Source organism: Symphalangus syndactylus, chromosome 2, assembly GCF_028878055.3.
Source record: "Symphalangus syndactylus isolate Jambi chromosome 2, NHGRI_mSymSyn1-v2.1_pri, whole genome shotgun sequence".
Lineage (NCBI taxonomy): Eukaryota > Metazoa > Chordata > Mammalia > Primates > Hylobatidae > Symphalangus > Symphalangus syndactylus.
In genome coordinates this window covers 24,273,229-24,296,570 of record NC_072424.2, presented here as the reverse complement: position 1 = coordinate 24,296,570, position 23,342 = coordinate 24,273,229, and the positions used below count along the sequence as shown (strand labels likewise).

Here is a 23,342-nt window from a genome sequence, read left to right as displayed (position 1 = left end):
TGAAAAAGATATGCTCATCAACCCACCTACCCCAGAATACTCATTGTTATTTATAATGTAATATATTTCATTCATGTTTTTTTTAACCTGGAGTTTTTATTTTCTTTTGCAGTTATAATTATGTTGAATATGCAGGTTTTTTACTGCTTTTTCATTTGCCATTCTGACACATTTTACAGTGTTTCTGGAAACTAAGATTCTGAATGATAGTATAATAGGCTGTCTATTAAAGGCATCACAGTTAACTTTTTTTTTTTTTTTTTTGAGACAGTCTCGCTTTGTTGCCCAAGCTGGAGTGCAGTGGCGCAATTTTGGTTCGCTGCAACCTCTGCCTCCCAGGTTCAGGCGATTCTCCCACCTCAGCCTCCTGAGTAGCTGGGATTACAGGAGCCCACCACTCCTTGGCCTCCCAAAGTGCTGAGATTACAGGTATGAGCTACTGTGTCCGGGCCTTTTTTGCTATTTTAAATGGGACATTTTTATATATAGGATTTTTTGGTATTTAGGATTATTTTAATGGCATGATTTCTAGATGTAGATGTACCAAGTCGGTGGCTAGGAATGCTTTTAAAAAACCCCATAGATATGTACGTATATATTTCTAAATTGCTTCCCAGAAAGAGCATATTAATTGATACTCCCTTCAATAATGAGTGGCTTAATTTTTTAATTGCACCCACTAGGCAGAAAATGCATACTTACTTCAATTTTAATTTTTTTTACTGTAAATAGGGTTGAATGTTTTTCCCCTTATGTTTATGAACTTATCTTCTTCCTCTCTGCATTCTGTTCATGCCTTTTTGTCATTTATTTTACTGTATTGATTCACCTGCAAATAACAGCTTATTTGATGCCTCAGCGTGTCTCTGCATAGGCAAACCAGAGCTGCAGTGATGACATGAAAGAACTGCCGGACACACTTGGCTCTGCATTTTCTCCTTCACCATCCTCAGGCTGTGCTTATTACTCCCTGATTACAAAATGGGTGATAAGTCTCCAGGCCTCAGGACCGTGTTGCAGGAAGAAAGGGGTGAAGGCCTGCGCTAGCCACATCTGTCCCTGTTCTTCAGGATAGGGAAGAGCTTTCTCAGAAGCCCCCTCAGGAGAACTCTGTGGCCAGTATTGTCGCTAACTCTAGCTGGCAAATCAGAGGTTGAAGAGCGTTTAAGTCTGCTACAGTGTCTAGAGGTTCTTAATATTTATCCCACTTTTGAAAAGGTATCAAATTTGTCATCTTTGTGAGAGTATTTCCTGGACTCTTTACTATTTTGGTAAGTTTTAATTGTCCCATGGTTATGTTTGCTATCATTTCCTTTGTGATTTTTTTAACCACTTTTAAACTAAAGAAACCCTTCACCCGTGGCCACTGCAGGCTGATTCTCTGTGAAGCGTAATCTGAGATGGAGATTTGTGTGTATTGTGATGAGTGGATGTGGCCTGTATAATACTAGATTTTTTGTAGTCGAGGTGGTTTTTGCAGTCCAGTATATGCTCAGTGTTGAAAAAAAGGAATGTTCTTGGTTGTATTAGTCCCAATTAGGTCAAGTTTATTGTTACTCATACAGTCTTTACTATTATTGCCTGTTTTCTGAGTGGTAGTTGTCTAAGATAGATGTGTCCTAATCATAGTGTACTGAATTTTTTCTCCTTCAGTCAGGTTTTGTTTTACACACCTCAAAACAGCATTATAATGATTCAAAGATTCCTGGCTGCTTTATCTCCTTCGAGTGTTTGTTTTTTGTTTTTGAGACAGAGTCTCATTCTGTTGCCCAGACTGGAGTGCAGTGGCATCATCTCAGCTCATTGCAACCTCTGACTCCTGGGTTCAGGTTATTCTCCTGCCTCAGCCTCCCGAGTAGCTGGGACTACAGGTGCACGCCACCACGCCCAGCTAATTTTTGTATTTTTAGTAGAGACAGGGTTTCACCATGTTAATCAGGCTGGTCTTGCACTCCTGACCTCAAGTAATCCACCCGCCTTGGCCTCCCAAAATGCTTGGATTACAAGCGTGAGCCACTGTGCCCAGCCTGTATTTTCTTAAATCAATGTAAAATATCTTCACGTGTCTCAATAGTTTCTACCTTGAGTTTGATTTTATGTGCTACATTAACATTACATCCTTTTTTTTTCTTTTATTTCAAGATGGAATTTTGCTCTTGTTGCCCAGCCTGGAGTGCAATGGTGTGATCTTGGCTCACTGTAACCTCCACCTCCCAGGATCAAGCCATTCTCCTGCCTCAGCCTCCCGAGTAACTGGGATTACAGGCGTACGCCACCACGCCTGGCTAATTTTTTGGATTTTTAGTAGAGACGGGGTTTCGCCATGTTGTCCAAGCTGGTCTCAAACTCCTAACCTCAGGTGGTCCACCTGCCTTGGCCTCCCAAAGTGCTTGAATTACAGGCATGAGCGACCGTGCCCATCCTAACATTACATCTTTTAGTTGTTTGCATAGTGCATATTTTAGTCCTTTTATTTGGAACCTTATAATATAATTTGGTTATATGTGTGCCTTTTGTGTCTAACATTTTACTGAATAATTTTCTCCGAGTTTATCTCTTTTTTCTTTTTTAACTAAGACTAACTCATTGATACTTGGATTACTTGGGCTTGATTCTGTCATCTTACTTGATGTTTTCTGTACTTGAATTTTTTTTTTCTGTTGGATTAAGATTTCCTGTGATTTTTAAGTTACGTATTCTGTTTCTGTTTGGGAGTTAACTCTAATATTTTAATGCACATTATTTGTATTTCTTATACAGAGTCTAAACTTTATTCCTCCCTCCCCCACCACCTGATTCCCCTGGAGTTTTTTTGTTTCTTCGTTTTTTTGAGACAGTCTCGCTGTGTCGCCCAGGTTGGAGTGCAGTGGCGCACTCTCAGCTCACTGCAAGTTCCGCCTCCTGGGTTCATGCCATTCTCCTGCCTCAGCCTCCTGAGTAGCTGGGACTACAGGCACCCGCCACCATGCCTGGCTAATTTTTTTGTATTTTTAGTAGAGAAGGGGTTTCACCGTGTTAGCCAGGATGATCTCGATCTTCTGACCTCGTGATCTGCCTGCCTCAGCCTCCCAAAGTGCTGGGATTACAGGCGTGAGCCACTGCGCCCAGCCTTATTTTTCTTTTGTAATTGAACAACATTGCTCTCTTATTACACAAAACATTGCAGTTCTCAGCCTGTCCCTTCAGTTTAGGCGTGCTTATCCATACAGTTTTACTTCCCCCGGCAGCTGCAGGATCTCCCCCATCGCTGCCCACCTGCAGTCATTCTGTTAGGGATCTTCTCAGGGTCTGGTCCAATAAGAGTTCCCTACCTTCGAGGGCGCCTGTATATTTTTGTTTTTATTTCATTATCTTGTTTGTATTCTCATTGGATTAGGTTAAGCTAATTTAAAATAAGAAATGAGATAATAAGTGTAGGACACCAACTACTATTTATTTTTTTTTTCTATTCAAGACCATGTTAAACAACATTTAGATATTACTCATGCCAGTTTCAGCTGTGACATTTTTCCTCCTGCTCAGCCGTTTTGGGAGCAAAGCAATCAGTCACTACTTCAGAAAGAAGGGGTGTTTGTCCCTTTTAATTCCTCTGGGCAGGGCACTTAGAATTCTTTAAGAGTAACGGAAAAACAAGCCAGCATCTTTTCTGGATAGAGGTTTCTCAGAGACACTTTGTGGCAAATTAAACTTGGAAAGCTTGCAACATTTCCAACTTATTTTCAGAGAAAGATGCATAGATAGGTCCTTAAAAGCAGTAGGTGTAAATTACAATTTGTGGAAGTTCAGCTGGAGATGATCAAAGCAGAGGCCTTGGCAAAACGGGAGGGAAGAGGGGTCAGCTGAGATGGATTGTGAAGCCTGCGCAGGATGGTCAGGCAGTGAGCGCGAGGGCATTCTGGGTAGAGGGTTCAGCATATTCAAGGATTGGATGTAGCATAACATAGGAGAGGGTAGAGGGATTCTGAGAAGGTAGGTAGGTGACGACCTGATTTAAACACACCTCTTCCGTTGCATTTTGCCATTAAGGTGTAAGCTTTAGGTTGGGAATATTTCTTTTAAAACATGAAAGACCTTTTCAATTAGTGTTGCCTCAGAAGCTTTTAAAAGTAAGGAATGGTGTTGAATCCTGAGATTTTTGATTTTTCATGAGTTGGTCTGTTGATTTCTGTTAGAGTTCATACTTACAGAGAACTGGTGTTTTTCTTGTGCCTTGTCGGCCAAGTTTTGATGTCATGGTTATATCTGCTTTGGAATCGTTTTATAGGCATTATCTGTTACATAAATATATTTGGGAGAATTCCTCTGAGCCTGCAGTTCTTCTGAAATTTTGAAATTAAAAGTTGTCTCTTAAATACATTTCTCTCCTTAGGCCTCGATGAGTGTTAAATCGCCATTTAATATGATGTCAAGAAATAATTTGGAAGCACCTCCTTGTAAGATGACAGAGCCATTTAATTTTGAGAAAAATGAAAACAAGCTTCCACCACATGAGTCTTTAAGAAGTCCTGGAACACTTCCTAACCACCGTAATTTCAGGCTGAAAAGCTCAGAGAATGGAAATAAAAAGAACAATTTTTTGCTTTGTGAGCAAACCAAACAATATTTGGCTAGTCAGGAAGACAATTCAGTTTCTTCAAACCCAAATGGCATCAACGGAGAAGTAGTTGGCTCCAAAGGAGACAGGAAAAAATTGCCAGCAGGTGAGTGAAAACCACAGGCTTCCTACTTCTTGATTCTCATGGTTTCTGTGACTTACCAGAAGTATATATAACCACACACCAGTGGGCTATTAACAGAACAGGCACGTGACTACCTTACCGTATTTGCATTTCATTATTAATTTAGAAGGAAAAACCAGATACTAAGTGGCTACCTTTGGCTTCATTAATCTCAGAAAAAATTCCTGGGGAGGGAATGAGCTTTTTTCCCCCACAGAGGACTGTACTAGGAATGTAGAAAGGAAACACTCTGGCTTTTTTATGGGTGTTCTAAAGATTGACCGTATCTTAAAAATACTGTGCAAACTTTATGCGTATATCACAAAGATATAGCCAAGATTTTAACTGGTTTCATGTGATTTATTTTATCATTCCTTTAGTTCCAGTTCTAAAAACCTTTCTTGGCTGGGCGAGGTGGCTCAGGCCTGTAATCCCAGCACTTTGGGAGGCCGAGGTGGGCAGATCACGAGGTCAGGAGTTCGAAACCAGCTTGGCCAACATGATGAAACCCCATCTCTACTAAAAATACAAAAACTAGCTGGCTGTGGTGGCACAAGCCTGTAGTCCCAGCTACTTGAGAGGCTGAGGCAGGAGAATCGCTTGAACCTGGGAGGCAGAGGTTGCAGTGAGCTGACATCGTGCCACTGCACTCCAGCCTGGTGACAGACTGATACTCTGTCTCAAAACAAAACAAAACGGAAAAAAAAAAAACAACACCTTTCTAAGGAGGTTAGGACCTGGTAGAATTTAGCCTCTTTGAAGGTATATGAGATGTGGTCTTTTAACATGGTGATATAATTCTCAGAATGTGCCCTTGGGCCTCTGGGCTCCACCCAAGAGGTCAAAACTGTTTTCCTCCAATATTTGCCTTTTCTGCTATGCCAACTTTATACTAATGGTGCAAAAGCAAATTATTAGCTCAGCTTAAGGCAGGAGCGCCAACCTGGGTGAGAGCTCATTGAGTTTTTCATTGTCATGCACTTACAGTTAAAAGAAAAACCAGAAATGCCAATTTCAGTTAAAAATGCCCTTGATTGAGCAGTAAAAAGTATTCTGTTAAATCTTGACCATTGTGTGCAGTATTTTTAGTATTTGGGTAATGAATTGGGAATTACTCCTAACTTTTATCTTCTGAAGTAGGAAAAGCATGTGTGCAACTGAGTTGTAAGCTGAAGAGAAACTCTCTTCTTGGAACATACTTTTTACTTGAAAACATGGACACACTGGTTATTCAGACTTACCTGGCAAGCATTTTCTCAAAAATTAACAAAGTGAGCCCTTTACTTCAAGGAAAACAGCTGACAGTATTTTGTCAGTGACAGTTCAAGCTTTCAAGCAATTTTGGATTTTAGGAAACTTGTGTCTGCCACTTTGAGCTTAAGGACTTCCCAAGACAGACTTTTCTGGTGAGATGCATGGTGATATTAACACATGAATATTAATATTTTTATTTTTTTTTGGAGACAGTCTCACTCTGTCACCCAAGCTGAAGTGCAATGGCACAATCATGGCTCACTACGGCCTCAAACCCCTGGGCACAAGTGATCCTCCTGCCTCAGCGTCCCAAAATCCTGGGATTACGGGCATGAACCACCACACCAGGCCCTAACACATGAATTTTTGCTATTGCATAATGAAATGTGTCAACATTTGGAAATGCTGCATAACTCAATGAACCTGTCTTTTCCAAATGACCAGTGCATGGTATTGCAGTCATGCATGGGCAGAAATCCAAAGTGCGGGATAATCAGTGAATTCTAACGTAACAATATGAGAAGTTCCTTGACGTGGTTTTAGAGTTCACGTTGCTTCTAACCCTATACCACTTGTTTTGGTGTACTATTAAAGGCAAATATCCACAATTAACAGAGGAGAACATTAAGTATTCCTCCTCCTTGCAAATACCTGTCTCTGGGAGGCCAGACTTTTTTGCAGATACCAAAACCAGAAGCAACATTTCACTGAGTGAAGGCAAAAGCTATATATGAATCCAGCTGTCTTCTGTTAAGCCATCATTAATGATATGCAAAAATGTGTAATTCTTCTATGTTTTGTTTTGAAAATACAGTTTTTAAAAATTACCAGCATGTAATGCATTTGTTTTTAAACGGATGTTTAAATTTAGTTTTAATTTCTGATACAATAAATATTGATTGAAATAAGCCATGTAAACAAAAGCTCTGTAGGGTCCTCAGCTTTTAAGAGTGCAGAGGGTTTCTGAAACCGGAAAATTTGAGAACTGCTGCCTTAGTGAACGGAGAAAAGTTCACAACGAGAGGAGCACTAGTCAAGAAAATTTTGAACAAGTTCTTTTATTTATATATATATATATATATTTTTCAAGATGGAGTCTCACTGTGTTGCCCGAGCTGGAGTGCAGTGGCACTATCTCAGCTCACTGAAACTTCCGCCTCCCAGGTTCAAGCGATTTTCCTACCTCAGCCTCCTGAGTAGTTGGAATTACAAGCGTGCACCACCATGCCCAGCTAATTTTTGTATTTTTAGTAGAGACGGGGTTTCACCATGTTGGCCAGGCTGGTCTTGAACTCCTGACCTCAAGTGATCCATCTGCCTTGGCCTCCCAAAGTGCTAGGATTATAGGGGTGAGCCACCATGCCCAGCTAAGTCCTTATTTTTTGTTGGGAAAAGTAGGATGTTGCTTATGTTCTGGTGTAGCTATAAGATCATTGTGGTATAGCCCTGTTACTTGAATATCACCTAATTACACTATTTTTCATTATAAGCAATAAAAAGTATTATTTGGCTTTTATTTGAAATTGTGTTTTTCCTCCCCAGGAAACTCTGTGTCACCACTAAGTGCTGAAAGTAATTCACCACCCAAAGAAGTGAATACTGTAAGTTATTTTATTGTGTGTGTGCTTGTTTGGGTAAAATATTCTAAACATGTTTTATTTATTTAATAAAGAAGTGTTCAATTGGTAGGTATCATTCAAAATCAAATGTTTTTTCTTTTATGTACATTTTTTAAAAAAGAAAACTTTCTTAGGTTATTGTAGATTCACATGCAGTTGTAAGAAATAAGGGAGATCCTGTGTAGTCTTTCACCTATTTCCCCCAAGGTAACATGCTGCAGAACTATAGTACAGTATCACAACTCAGTTAGTGATACTGACACCATCAAGATACGGAACATTTCCATCACTACAAGCATCCCTTATATACCTTGTTGCTTATGTTCTGGTGTAGCCAATCCACTTTTCCTTCTGCCCTTGCCCTCTTAATCCACAGCAGCCACTGATATGCATATTTCGACTATTTTGTCATTCTTGAGAATATCACATAAAAGGCTACATACAAACAGTATGTAACCTTTTGGGATTGGCTTTTGTCATTTCACATAATTATCTGGAAATTGATCTAGGTTGTATCCATCAATCGTTCTATCCTTTTTATTGCTGAGTAGTATTCCATGGTGTGGACAACTTGTTTAACCATTTACCTATTGAAGGACACCTGGGTTGTTTCCACTTTCTGGCTATTAAAACTAAAACTCTATATCCATTTATGTACAGAATTTTATGCGAACATGTTTTTAATGCTCCAGGATAAATGTCCAGGGTACAATTTCTGGGTTGAAGAGTAGTCGCATACTTTGTTGTACAAGAAACTGCCAAATATTTTCCATAGTGACGGTATCATTTTACATTCTTACCAAGGGTGTATGAGAGCTTCAGTTTCTCTGCATCCTCATCAGCATTTGGTGATGTCGGTATTTTTATTCTACCCATTTTCATCACAGATGTATAGTACTATCTCATGGTGGTTTAACTTGCATTTCCTTCATGATTGATGATGATAAACATCTTTTCATGTGCTTATTTGCCATCTGTACATCTTTTGTAAAATGTTTTCATGTATTTTGTCTATTTTCTAATTTTTTTTACCATTTTGAAAGTTATGTGTTTCAGATATTAGTCCTTTGTCAAATACGTGATTTGCAAATATTTTCTTCTAATCTGTAGCTTGTCTTTTCATCTTAATAAAGTCAGTTTTTCCTTAATGGATTGTTTTTGGTGCTTTTGGTGTCAAGTTTAAAACTCTTTGATACTCTGGATCCTGAAAAGGGTTCATTTTTTTTCCCAAAAAGTTTGATAGTTTTCCTTTTTTTTTTTTTTTTTTTTTTTTTGAGACGGAGTCTTGCTCTTTTACCCAGGCTGGAGTGCAGTGGTATGATCTTGGCTCACTGCAACCTTCGCCTCCCAGGTTCACGCCATTCTCCTGCCTCAGCCTCCCGAGTAGCTGGGACTACAGGTGGCTGCCAGTACGCCTGGCTAATTTTTTTTGTATTTTTAGTAGAGATGGGATTTCACCATGTTAGCCACGATGGTCTTGATCTCCTGACCTCGTGATCCGCCTGCCTCAGCCTCCCAAAGTGCTGGGATTACAGGCGTGAGCCACCGGATAGTTTTACTTCTTACATTTAAGTTTTGATCCATTTTCAGTTACAGTTAAGACACTTAAGTTTTTGCCTATGGATATTCAGTTGCCCCAGTGCCATCTGTTGAAAATTCTCTTTACTGAATTGCTTTCGCACGTTTGCCAAAATGCAGTTGGATATACTTGTGTCGGTCTAGTCTCAGTTACTTATTTTCTGTAGATCTATGTGTCTATCTTTCCGGTACCACACAGTCTTGATTCCTGGAGCTGTGTAATAAATTTCGAAATTGGGAAAAGTGATTCCTTTCACTTGATTTTTCTTTTTTAAAAAAATTTTTAACTATTCTAATTCCTTTGCCTTCCAACTTACAGTTTAGAATAATCTCATCTCTACAAAAAATATTGCTGGGATTTTCATGTGAATTGCATTAAACCTATATATCAATTTGGGAATTATTGACATATTTGCTGTGTTGAATTTTCCAATCTATGAACATAGTGTTTCTCCTTTTATGTAGATCTCTGATTTGTAGTTTTTAGCTTACAGGTCCTATGCATGTTTTGCTAGATTTACACTGAAGTATTTGATTTTTTTGAGTAATTGTAAATACTGTTGTATTTCTGTCCCCATGTTCATTATTAATATGTGGAAATACGATTGGTTTTTGTATGTTTATCTTCTATCTGTGACCCTGCTGAAGTCTTTTTTTTTTTTTTGGAGACAGTTTTGTTCTTGTTGCCCAGGCTGGACTGCAGGGCTGCTATCTCGGCTCACTGCAACCTCTGCCTCCCTGGTTCAAGCGATTCTCCTGCCTCAGCCTCCCAAGTAGCTGTGACTACAGTCATGCACCCTCATACCTGGCTAACTTTTGTATTTTTTAGTAGAGACAGGGTTTCACCATGTTGGTCAGGCTGGTCCCCAGCTCCTGACCTCAGGTGATCCACCTGCCTTGGCCTCCCAAGGTGCTTGAGATTACAGGCGTGATCCATCAGGCCCAGCCATTGAAGTCCTTTTAAGATCCCTTGCACTTTTCTACATAGCCAATCGTATCATCTGCAAATAGGGACAGTTTTATGTTTTCTTTTTCGATGTGTATGCCTTTGATTTCCTCTCTTGCTTTATTGCATTTACTGTAGGAACTTTCAACACTAGGTTTGAATCAGAATGACAGTGGACACCTTGCCTTGTTTCTAATCTTAGGGAGAAAGCATTCAGTCTTTTACCATTAAGTTTAGATGTAGGTTTTTGTAGATGTTCTTTATCAAGCTGACAAAGTTTTCTCTAGTCCTACTTTTCTGATCCTTTTTATCATGAATAGGTGTTGAATTTTGTCAAATGCTTTTTCTGCATTGATTGATATGGTAGTGACTTTTCCTTTAGTATGTTAATCTGGTGGATTACATTGATATTTTGAATGGTTAACTAGCCTTGCATTCCTGAAATGAACTCCACTTGGTTGTGGTATACAGTTATTTTTATGTATTGCTGAGTTCTATCTGGTAATATTTTGATAAGGATTTTTACATAAGTTTTCATGAGAGATTTTGGTCTGTAATTTTCTTTTATACTGTCTTTGTGTGGTTTGAGTATCAAGGTAATATTAGTTTCATAAAATAAATTGAGGAGTGTCTCCTCTTGTGTTTGCTGGAAGAGAAATTGTATAGAATTGGTGTTAATTCTTCTCTAAACATTTGGTAGAATTCTCCAGTGAAAACCATCTGGACCTGGAGATTTCTTTTGGGGGAGTTTTAAAGCTATGATTCAGTTTCCTTAATATTTATAATTAAGGTCTATTCAAATTGTCTGTTTCATATTGTGTTTGCGTTTTATAAGGAATTTGTTCATTTTGTCTACATTTTCAAATTTATGTGTGGAAGTGTTTGTTGCCAGTATTATTTTCATGTTAGTGGTGTCTGTAGTAATGTTCCCTGTTTTATTCCTGATCTTGGTAATTTCTGTCTTTCTTTTCTTTTTGTCTGTCTTGCTAGAGATTTGTGTTTTATTGATCTTCCCAAAAAAAATAGGTCTTTGTTTCATTTTTTTCCATTTTTTTAAATTAATTGATTTCCTTTATCTTTATTTTCTCTTCTGCTGCTTTTGGGTATTTTTTTTTGTCATTGTTGTTTGGGGTTTTTTTTGTTTGTCTTTTTGGTGGTTGGTTGGTTGGTTCTTTTTTTTTTAGACAAGGTCTCCCTCTGTCATCCAGGCTGGTGTGTAGTGGCACAGTCGTAGCTCACTACAGCCTTGTACTCCTGGACTCAATCCCACTTGCTGAGCCTTCTGGAGTAACTGGGACTACAGGTGTATGCCACCACACCTGGCTATTTTTTTTTTCTGTAGATATGGGGGTCTTGCTATGTTGCCAGGCTAATCTTAAACTCCTGTCCTCAAGTGATCCTGCCACCTTGGCTTCCCGAAGCGCTGGGATTACAGGCATAAGTTGCCCTGCCCAGCCTCAGTGTATCTTTTATTTATCTTCAAACTTCATCATTAACTCATGTATTATTTAGAAGTGTATGTTTTAGTTTCCAGGTGTTTGAAGATTATTAGTATTTTTTCTGCCATTGATTTCCAGTTTGAGTCTATTGTGGTCAGAGAACACCTTCTGAATTGTATCAGTTCTTTTAAGTTTGTTGAGGTTTGTTTTATGGCTCAGGATGTGGTCTTAGTATACATTCTCTTGGCACTTAAAAAAGAATGTGCCTTGTCTGTTGTTGGGTCAGACGATCTATAAGTCTAATAGCTCCTGTTGGTTGGTGATGTTGAGTTCTATCCTCTTGCTGATTTTATATCTAGTTATGTCAATTGTTGAGAAAGTATTAAAGTCTCTATAGTCCTGGGTTGTCTATTTTCAATTCAGTTAGGCTTCATATCTTGTAGCTGTGGTTCATGCATATTTAGGATTGCTGTGTCTTGTTGGGTTGACTCTTCTGTCATCATAATGTCCCTCTGTCTGGTAATTTTCTTTCCCTGTAATCTGTTTTATCTGATATTAATGCAGCCGCTCATATTTTTCTTAACATTTACATATTTTTCCATTTTTTACTTTCAGTCTGTCTATATTATATGTAAAATGAGTTTCTTATAGACACCATATATTTGGGTAATGTTTTTTAATTCACTAGGACAGTCTGTCTTTCAGTTGGTATGCTTAGACTGTGTATGTTTTATGTAATTGATACTTGAGAGTTTATGCCATTTGTTTTGTTTTGTTCTATTTGTTTTTCCTGCCTTCTTGTGGGTTACTTGAATACTTTCTGTAATTTTGATTTTTATCCAGTGTTTTCAAGTGTGTATCTTTGTATACCTTTTCCAGTGGTTGCTCTACATATGACATCATGTATACACATGATAGTTATCATTTTACCAGTGTGAGTATAGTGCAGACACCTTACCTCCCCATACATTTCTTTACCTTCACCCATTTACGTCTTACGTATTCTATCTCAGATTTAGAACTCCTTCAGACAGTTTATCATTTTTGCTCAAACTCTCAAACATGATTTAGAACGCTCAACAGGAGAAAGTCTATTGTACTTACTAATAGGTTTCGTTTATCGGGTCTCGAACTCCTGAGCTCAGTCCTCCCACCTCAGACTCACAAAGTGCTGGGATTACAAAGTGAGCCACTGAGCCCGGCCTATTGTGTTTTTCTTCTCTTTCTATTTCAGTGTTCCTGCCTTTATCATTTCTTTTCTCTTTAGAGAACTTCCTTAAGCCATTCTTTTAGGATAAAGCTACTGGTAACAAATTCTCTTCATTTTCTTTCATCTGAAAAGTCTTGATTGCCCATTCATTCCTGGAGGATATTTTCCTTGGATAAGTTTCTCAGACAACAGTTTTCTTTCAGAGCTTGAAAAATGTTTTGCCACTTTCTTCTGGCCTCCATGGTCTCTAATGAGAAATCTGTCTTTTTAAAGATACCTTACTGCCATGTAGCTCTTTGGGTCTCCAGGTTCCTAGTCAGCCCACCACCTCCTTTCCTACTTTCAGAGTCACCTTATGTTTGTTTTATATATAAGTTCAGGGTTTTAGTTTATCTTAATAGGAGGAATTTTAAAATTTCCCCCCCCCATACAGGTAAGGGATTATTCTCCTCTTTCTGCTTTCAAGCTTTTAATTTTCAGAATTTTAAGATGTGTCTTGGTGTTTAGTCTCAGTTTACTCTGAAGCTCACTCAGCTTCTTGAATTAGTAGATTTGTATCTCCTACCAAATTTGGAAGTTTCTAGCAGTCTTTTTGTTTTGTTTTGTTTTGTTTTTTGAGACAGAGTTTGGCTCTTGTCGCCTGGGCTGGAGTGCAGTGGCGTGATCTGGGCTCACTGCAACCTCTGCCTCCTGGGTTTAAGCGATTCTCCTGTCTCAGCCTCCCAAGTATCTGGGATTACAGATGCCCTCCACTACACCCAGCTAATTTTTGTATTTTTAGTAGAGATGGGGTTTTGCCATGTTGGCCAGGCTGGTCTCAAACTCCTGACCTCAGGTGGTCCCACCCGCCTCAGCCTCCCAGGCTTGGGATTACAGGCGTGAGCCACCGTGCCCAGCCTCAGCAGTCATTTTTTGAATACTTCTCAGCCCTACCTTCTTTCACCTTTCTGAAGACATGAGTACTAGATCTTTTGTTGTAGTCCCACAGGTCCCCCAGACTATTCATTTATTAATTCTGTTGTTCAGGTCAGGCGTTTCTGTGGTTCTGTCTTCAAGTTCACTGATTGTTTCCTCTTTTCCCTCCATTATGCTAGTGAGCCTGCTATTGTGTTTTGTATTTTTGTTATACTTTTCAGTTTTAAAATACCCGTTTGGTTCTTTATATCTTTTATTTCTTTAGGGAGACTCCCTATTCATTTGTTTCAAACCTATTCATAATTGCTTGTTAACATATTGATGACTGCTTTAAAATCTTTATAGATAAATGAACATTTTTGACATCTTGATGTTGGGCGCTTGATTTTTTTTTTCTGGCATTTGTTTGTGATCTTCCTGATTCTTGGTGCAATGAGTTATTGTCTACTGAATTCTGTTGAAACTGGGATATCTTGGGTATTATGAGACTTTTTTTTTTTTTTTTTTTTTTTTTTTTTTGATTGAGTCTCGTTCTGTTGCCCAGGCTGGAGTGCAGAGGCATGATCTCAGCTCACTGCAACCTCCGCCTCCTGGGTTCAAGTGATCGTCATGCCTCAGCTTCCTGAGTAACTGGGATTATGGGCATGTGCTACCATGCCTGGCTAATTTTTGTATTTTTAGTAGAGATGGGGTTTCGCCATATTGGCCAGGATGATCTTGAACTCATGGCCTCAAGACATCTGCCCACCTCAGCCTCCCAAAGTGCTGGGATTACAGGCGTAACCCACCACACCCAGCCTCTGTATCTTATTTAAACTTCCTGTTTTAGCTGGCTTCCTCTGACACTGCTCTGGCTGCTAGTTTGTTACTGCCAGGTTTGGGGTATATGTCCAGGTTCCCTACTCAGCCTCTGATATTCAATTGGGGAGCTCTTTCTGTTGGGTGAGGATGGGAGTTCCAGCTTCACAAGAGGCCTCAACTGATTGCTTTCTGGCTGACAGTGGTGAGTGCCTCATTACAGCTCCCCGTCTGGTATCTAGTGACACGGGTTGAGAGAGGGCTGACTGAAGGAGAGGGTATTAGGAGGGACTAGTTAGTACTGAATGGTGTTGTAAAGTCTGGACTCTACACTAGGTCTTTTCTGACACCACCTTGGTTGGGGTGGGAGGGGGGCACCTCATTGCTGCCAGGTGGAAATCCACGTTCCCCATATGGCCTCCGCAGGGAGGGATGTCATCCTCCCACTTCAGGGATAAAGTGCTGGCACCCTATTCTGTTGGTCTTCTCTCATGCCACACTTGGGAGCAGGTTGGGGCACCTCACTGTAGCCTTGTGAGGGTGGAAATCTTGGCCCCATACTCTCCCTTTGTGGGTGGGAGTGGGGCCACAGTTTTGTCTGTGGTGTTTGGAGTAGAGCAGTTAATGTTAAGTTTTCTGTCTTGCTGGTCTGCCTCTTTTCTCGTCCTTTGGCTAGACAGAGCAGGTTTTTAATTTTTTCTTTTAAATGATGAGGGTCTCACTATGTTGGCCAGGCTGGAGTGCAGTGACCATTCACAGGCGCTATCATAGCTCGCTACAGCCTTGAGCTCCTGGGCTCCAGTGTTCCTGCCTCCTCAGCCTCGGAAGTGGCTGGGACTGCAGGTGCCCACCACCACACGTGGCTAGAGAGCAGGCCTTTTCTTGTTGGAGCTTTTATCATCTCTGCCTTTTAGTGTTGCTGGCTTCTCCAGCACCCAGTCTGGTATATGTGAGGCAAAAAGAAAACCCAGACATCTTATTGCCATGTCGCTCTTTGGGTCTCCAGGTTCTCAGTCAGCCCACCTCCTCCTTTCCCACTTTGAGTCACCTTATGTTTGTTTTATATATAAGTTCAGGGTTTTAGTTTACCTTAATAGGAGGAATAAGGAAAAGTACATCTACTTGATCTTATCTGAAGTAGTCCCAAACCTAGTATTTAAATGGAAAAGTTATTGCCAAATTCTAACATTGCTCTTCTTTGTTCTTAATAGAAGCCCGGAAATAATGTACCTCCTGCAAAATCAAAAAAACTAAACAAGTTGGTCGAGAATTCCTTGTCCATAAATAATCCAGGGCTCTTCACCTCCTTAGGACCTCCTCTTCGGTCCACAACTTGCCATCGCTGTGGCCTGTTTGGTAAGCATATTGTTCTTAGGTGTCTGAATTCTTGTTCTACGTATTTGCAAAACATTTTCATTGTGGCAGATGATAAAACATTAAGTGTAATTAGAGCAGTGTCCCCATGCCACACACCTGTCTCAGCCTCAGCAGCTGTCAGCATCCTGCCGTTCCTCTTCACCCATCCCTTCCCGTTCTTCCTGCTTCCTCAGTGGATTTATAGCTTTTTAGAGGAAGCTCACATGCATTGAAATGCACAGACTTACATCCTTGTCATAATATAGGATGTTTCTGTCTCCTCAGGAAGTTCTCTCATGTCCCATCCCAGTCCCTACTTCTGAGAAGCAACCATTGGTTTTCTACTCATGAAATAATTTTGCCTGTCATAGAATTTCACATAAGTGGAATCATACAGCATGGACTCTTTTGTATCAACCTTATTTCATATACAATAATACTGTTGAGGTTAATCCATGCCGTTGCACATACCATTATTTTTTGTTTCTCGCTGAATAGTATCTCATTGTACGGTTATACCATAGTTGAACTGTTCTATTGATGAATATTTTGGCTGGGTCCAGCTCTTGTCTGTTATGAATAGAGCTCTCAACATTTTTGTACAAGTGTTCGTGTGGACATATGTTTTCATTTATTGTGGGTGCACAGGTAGACACAGAATGACTGAGTCAAAGGGTAGGTGTGTGTTTAACCGTATAAGAAGCTACCAAACCATTTCCAAGGTATTGTCCCATTTTCTTTTCCCACTGGGAAGGAGTTTTGGTTGTTCCATATCCTCATCCACATTTGGTGTTTGTGTTTTTAATTATAGCCCTTCTCGTGGGTAAGTTGGAATTGTCATATGCCTCTTGAGTTCTAATTTTTCAGTACATAAGTCTTACTTGCATAGCATTTACCAGTTTACAGTTAAATTTGCAGTGCTCTTGTGATCAATGATCTTGAGCAGTTTTTTCTGTTTATTACTGGCTATTTGGATGTGTAACTTTTTAAAAGTTTATTTTAGGATGGAAGCATTTGAGGCCAGACTGGTTGGTGGTTACTTCTTTGTGGGTTTTTGTTGTTGTTGTTTTTGTTTTTTAGATAACCTGTTTCTTTAGCATGAACACTGATGGGATTTTTTTAAAAATCCTTTATTTCAAGATCTCCCTGGGTTTTTCTAGGTGTGATTCTCATTGGGTTTTTTTGTTGTTGTTTTTCATGATACACAGCCATTTCAGTCGCTTGTACAAGTCTGTTTTCACTACAAAAAAGTTGTGTTTACTTTGCTTGATCTTGGCTCACTGCAACCTCTGCCTCCTGGGTTCAAGCGATTCTCCTGCCTCAGCCTCCCAAGTAACTGGGACTACAGGTGCCCACCACCACACCGGGCTTATTTTTGTATTTTTGTAGAGATGGGGTTTCACCATGTTGGCCAGGCTGGTCTCAAACTCCTAACATTAAGTGATCCACCCTCCTTGGTCTCCCAAAGTACTGGGAAGTGCTGGGATTACAGGCGTGAGCCACTGCATATTTTTCACCATTACTTGCTGCTGCTTTTTTTTTTTTTTTTTTTTTTTTTTAAGACAGAGTCTCACTCTGTCACCCAGGCTGGAGTGCAGTGGTACAATCTCAGCTCACTGCAACCTCCGCCTCCCGGATTCAAGAGATTCTCCTGTCTCAGCCTCCCGAGTAGCTGGGATTACAGGTGCCAACTACCACGCCTGGCTAATTTTTGTATTTTTAGTAGAGACAGGGTTTCACCATGTTAGCCAGACTGGTCTCGAACTCCTGACCTCAGGTCATCAGCCTGCTTGGTCTCCCAAAGTGCTGGGATTACAGACGTGAGCCACTGCACCTGGCCACTTTCTGCTTTTATAACATGTATTCTGAGGTCTATTAGGAAACTGTTATGTGACCCAGTCTGATCTCCCTTTTTTTAATCCTTGTGGTCCTTTTTTCTCTGTATTCTGAGAGTTTAAAAGCATAATCTGAACACCTAATCCTAAATAGCACAATTCTCTTCTTGCCATGGTTAATAGAATGATATTTGATAAAGTGTGGACTTTGAGAATGTCTTGATCTTCATCTGAACTATTTTGTGGGTGGTGTTCTCTAGGATCAATGAGGTGCTCTCAGTGCAAGCAGACCTACTATTGCTCCACAGCATGTCAGAGAAGAGACTGGTCTGCACACAGCATCGTGTGCAAACCTGTTCAGCCAAAGTAAGGATTTATGATCTTTTTATTCATTAAGGATTATGTAAAAGGTTCTGATACAATAAGCATCCAATTAGTTAAGCAGACCACAACCAAGTAGAAGTTACTTTTTCTTAAGCTCTATAACAAAGTGTACAAATCTGAAGTGAACAGCTCTATGAACTAATTTTCATGTGTATCGTTTTACCAGGTAGTACATGTGAAGATTTATAACCTTCAAAGGGTTTTTCTTTCATGTTTAGAGCTTTAGAATGCCTTACTTTCAATGATGTGTAGTTTCCTGGATTTTAATAAGTTTGGAACTCTTACATGCCTCGAGTTGTGTTTTTATTTGTAAATACATAAATTGTACTTGCATGGCATTTACCAGTTTACAAAACAGTTTCACATATGACCTCAAAATTCTGTGTAAGTAATGTAGGGAATTATCTCCATTTTACAGATAAGAAAACAGGCTTGGAGATATTCTGTCTGTCTCTGTCCCTCCCCCCCTTCCCCTCTCCCCCTCTCTCTGTCTCTGTCTCTCTGTCTCATTAGGTGGCTTTTGGAAGAAGCACACCTATAGCACACACAGGGTGTAGACCACTGTGTAGCCAGCACTGGGGAGTTTTACATTACCACTGTGATTCTGGAAGAAGCTGTTTTGCTCTTTCAGGATTTTGTTCATTGAGAATTTACCATAATTGTGGTTGATAGCCCCTATGTTAATTGCCTCTGTAGTATAAATATTGTAATCTGTTGCTTTATTGCAGTTTCCACAAACTTGATAATAAATCATCTATTGAAACAAAGGATGTGGAGGTAAACAATAAGGTATGGTATACTTTGTCTTTAAATTTTGAATGACTCCTCTTTATTGAATTAAGAAGATGTAAGATAAATATTTTAGGCTTATTTCTGTATTTTATCAATATTTAAAAGCAAGTTTCCTATTACATAACTATTTACACCATAGTGATACAATCAGGGGTTTTTGAGAATTCATCTTTTTTTCCAAAAAGGATGTGGCAGTATCTCAGTGTAAAATCATGTGGATTAATCATGCCTCTGCAGGTACAGGTTTTAGCTTTATGTGCTGTACTCTGATGGGGCCTAGTTATCTATCTAAGGATTTTTTTCTGATAGTAGTTCCCCATTTAGACAACAACATGGGCTGAATTATTTGTAATCCGAAAAACATCTGTCGTGTCCAACTCATATTTATGAATAATTTTCAGCTTGCTTTAGCTGCTTCTAACCTCTACTTAAAAAAATGTGACTTCAAGTATTCATTCTTACAGAAAACATTAACAAGTACAGATTTAAAATAATACCTCCACCACCACCACTTTCATTTTTTTTTTTTTTTTTTTGAAATAAAGTCAACCTTCTCTTCATCCGCGTGGCCTTATTCTTGGGTTATTCCCAGTGCTGTGCCCACTGCCTGTGGACAGTGGGTTTTAGTGATTCTTGGAGGCCTTCCCTATTTCTGTGTTCTTTTATTCAAGCCTAAGAGTTAGGATATTGTGACTGCGGTTCCGGCATGTAGTGGCCATAGAATCATTGAAACGTGCTTTTAAGTAACTCACTTCTGTGGTATTTTTCAAACCAGAGTGACTGTCCACTTGGAGTTACTAAGGAAATAGCCATTTGGGCTGAGAGAATAATGTTTTCTGATTTGAGAAGTCTACAGCTCAAGAAAACCATGGAGATAAAGGTATTTGTTATTCTTCAGTCTCCATAGACAGAGATCCAGAGAACTGTATTTATTCTCGTTTCCTATTTTTGAGTTCATGCGGTAGCTAGAAAACATAATCTGATTAAGAAACATTGCAAAAACTGTCTACAATGCTGTTTGTGTCTTAGTTACAAAGCTTTAAGAAATTTACATTTCCTTGTGTGCCTTATGAATTATTCCTCTTTTTTTTATCTTTGAAAGGGTACAGTTACCGAATTCAAACACCCAGGGGACTTCTATGTGCAGTTATATTCTTCAGAAGTTTTAGAATACATGAACCAACTCTCTGTCAGCTTAAAAGAAACATATGCAAATATGCATGAAAAAGACTATATTCCTGTTAAGGGGGAAGTTTGTATTGCCAAGTACACTGTTGATCAGGTAACCCGTAATGAAATGAATTATTTAAAACGTTTGAGCTAACTTTGTTGGTATGAACTGAACACCAGAGCTTTTAATGATGCATGACAAGGCTTAAAGCCAGCCTCTGATCATCCTTCTGTTCCTCTTCAGTATCCCGTGCTCTGTTCACCTTGCTTCCTCCCTGTCTTAAACTCCTCTCCAACTCTGTTGACGGGTTCCTGAATTGCTGGTTGTAGCCTGATGGCTAGTCTCAGAGCTTGTGTTTGATTTGGGAAGCTGAGGCATTAGTGTGTGATAGTCTTATGGGATAGAAATAGCTTTGGAATAGTTGTGCATATTATTAATAACATGTCCTAACTAGACAATTTTAGGGATTTCTTAGCAAGATTCTTAAAAAATTAAGTTGGCTTATTAATTGAGTGCCTCAGAACAGGAGCCTTGCCTTTGCATATTCTATAGATTGATTGAGGGTTTTTAAATCTAAGATTGTGAAATGCTGTTATGAAGCAGAGTACCATTATATTTCACTTTCAGACCTGGAACAGAGCAATCATACAAAACGTTGATGTGCAGCAAAAGAAGGCACATGTCTTCTATATTGATTATGGAAATGAAGAAATAATTCCATTAAACAGAATTTACCACCTCAACAGGAACATTGACTTGTTTCCTCCTTGTGTGAGTCTCTTTTACTTTCTAGATTTTTAATAGTGTCCCAAAGGAGCTGTTGTCAATGTTTTGATGGGCACAGTGTTTGCTTGTTCTGTTCTGCTGTGTTATTGTACCTGTACTATGTAAATGAACACTCATGGGCTATCTTGACCTTATTTAGTTAACTACTGCCCAAGGTGAGAAACTAACATTTTTAGGCACATCTTTTCAATTTGCTCTTCAAAATAATCATTTCTACATTATAGTATCTAAAATTGGTCTTAATTTATGTATAATTGAAGGATAATTATTCTTTCATAAATTTCTCAAGCTTCAAGTACCAAAAGTAAGCATTATGAATACAGTACTAACAGAGGCTAATAATAATTATACATAAAATTGTCTGATTAGTACTTGAAGATTTGTGGTAAGTTTTCAGCATGAGATACATTCTTTTATGTACAAATAATTAGAAAAAATCATTTTTGAATGGTAATTTTTGTAAGTAACCTGCATAAAATTTTTCAGGCCATAAAGTGTTTTGTAGCCAATGTTATCGCAGCAGAAGGGAATTGGAGTAATGATTGTATCAAAGCTACTAAACCACTGTTAATGGAGCAGTACTGCTCCATAAAGATTGTCGACATCTTGGAAGAGGAAGTGGTTACCTTTGCTGTAGAAGTTGAGCTGCCAAATTCAGGTAAGATTTGTCTTTTAAATTGAGTACTTAATAGGATACGTAGTTTCCACCTGTTTGTCAAGAAACAGAAACATCAAGTGAGGCCAGGTAAACTGCCCTCTGGAGTCATTCAGATTGTGACTGAACCCATTCTTGAAATTGGCAGTTTGTCAAAGATGTGGCACAAATTCATAGAATTAGGTGGCTGGCTAGATTTAGACTTCATGTGGGCGTAACAACTATGCCTTTAATAGAGCCTTTATAATATCTACTCCTGAATACTGGCCCCTTTATTGAGAAAACTCTTGAAGTTCTCTGAATTCATTCGTCCTTATATCAGTTCTTTTTCTTGGAGTAACCTTCACAGAACTGCATTTGGCTAGTACATAGTAGCTAAGCTGTAGAAATGGAAATGCTTTAGAATTCTCTTCTTCCCTTCTGGCCTTTCACCTGTTTGATAAATGACTTCTCCCAGTGTGATGGGTGCCTCCCAGTTTCCAGGGTATCACCCCTGTGCTTTCAGAGATCTGGCATCATGGCTGATTTGGTAGAAAATCAGCTAATCTCTTGTGAAATTAAGTAAAAAATCTGTTGTTTGCTATGTTTCATGTTATGATCTCAGCTTTTGGATGTTATTTCAGGGAACTTGAAGTTTGGGTCCATGCTGACCCTTCTTTCAGCCGTACTTATGTCTTAAATTTATTTCCCATAAACAGTGGTCATTCTAAGCATATTTGTGAGGTGGTAAACGAATCTTTCTTGTTCTTCAGGATTTCAAAGTGAAATATTTTCGTTAAAATTTCTGTCAAATAGAGAGTAGAAGACTGGTTACCAGAGGCCGGGAAGGGTAGTCGGGGGCTGGGAGTAGGTAGGGATGGTTAATGGGTACAAAAAAAAAATAGTTAAAAAGACTGAATAAGGGGGGTGGAGCCAAGATGGCCGAATAGGAACAGCTCCGGTCTCCAGCTCCCAGCCCCAGCAACACAGAAGACGGGTGATTTCTGCATTTCTGCTTGAGGTACCGGTTTCATCTCACTAGGGAGTGCCTAACAGTGGGTGCAGGACAGTCGGTGAAGCACACTGTGCACGAGCCGAAGCAGGGCGAGGCATTGCCTCACTCGGGAAGCGCAAGGGGTCAGGGAGTTCCCTTTCCTAGTCAAAGAAAGGGGAAACAGACGGCACCTGGAATATCGGGTCAGTCCCATCCTAATACTGCGCTTTTCCAACGGGCCTGGAAAACGGCACACTGGGAGATTGTGTCCCGCACCTGGCTCGGAGGGTCCTATGCCCATGGAGTCTCGCTGATTGCTAGCACAGCAGTCTGAGATCAAGCTGCAAGGCGACAGCCAGGCTGGGGGAGGGGCACCCGCCATTGCCCAGGCTTGCTTAGGTAAACAAAGCAGCCAGGAAGCTCGAACTGGGTGGAGCCCACCACAGCTCAAGGAGGCCTGCCTGCCTCTGTAGGCTCCACCTCTGGGGGCAGGGCACAGACAAAAACTCAGCAAGAACCTCCACAGCCTTAAATGTCCCTGTCTGACTGACAGCTTTGAAGAGAGTAGTGGTTCTCCCAGCACGCAGCTGGAGATCTGAGAACGGACAGACTGCCTCCTAAAGTGGGTCCCTCACCCCTGAGCAGCCTAACTGGGAGGCATCCACCCAGTAGGGACAGACTGACACCTCATTCAGCCAGGTACTCCTCTGAGACAAAACTTTCAGAGGAACTATCAGACAGCTGAATTTGTGGTCTCATGAAAATCCACTGTTCTGCAGCCACCAGTGCTGACACCAGCCAAACAGGGTCTGGAGTGGACCTCTAGTAAACTCCAACAGACCTGCAGCTGCGGGTCCTGTCTGGTAGAAGGAAAACTAACAAACAGAAAGGACATCCACACCAAAAACCCATC

The 23,342-nt window shown here is 39.9% G+C and overlaps 1 protein-coding gene across 4 annotated transcripts in view; it reads left to right on the top strand.

Moving 5' to 3' along the window:
• Window positions 1–23,342, top strand: part of TDRD1 (tudor domain containing 1) — a 74,590-nt gene that overhangs the window by 4,187 nt on the left and 47,061 nt on the right. For all 4 annotated transcript variants that reach the window (XM_063617468.1, XM_055248538.2, XM_063617467.1 and 1 more), the window contains exons 2-10: window positions 4,370–4,700; window positions 7,515–7,573; window positions 15,689–15,833; window positions 17,929–18,034; window positions 18,781–18,841; window positions 19,620–19,724; window positions 19,947–20,126; window positions 20,643–20,786; window positions 21,288–21,459. In XM_063617468.1, the coding sequence (XP_063473538.1) occupies window positions 4,376–4,700; window positions 7,515–7,573; window positions 15,689–15,833; window positions 17,929–18,034; window positions 18,781–18,841; window positions 19,620–19,724; window positions 19,947–20,126; window positions 20,643–20,786; window positions 21,288–21,459 (1,297 nt within the window). In that variant the 5' untranslated portion in view covers window positions 4,370–4,375. The remainder of the gene's footprint in view (window positions 1–4,369; window positions 4,701–7,514; window positions 7,574–15,688; window positions 15,834–17,928; window positions 18,035–18,780; window positions 18,842–19,619; window positions 19,725–19,946; window positions 20,127–20,642; window positions 20,787–21,287; window positions 21,460–23,342) is intronic.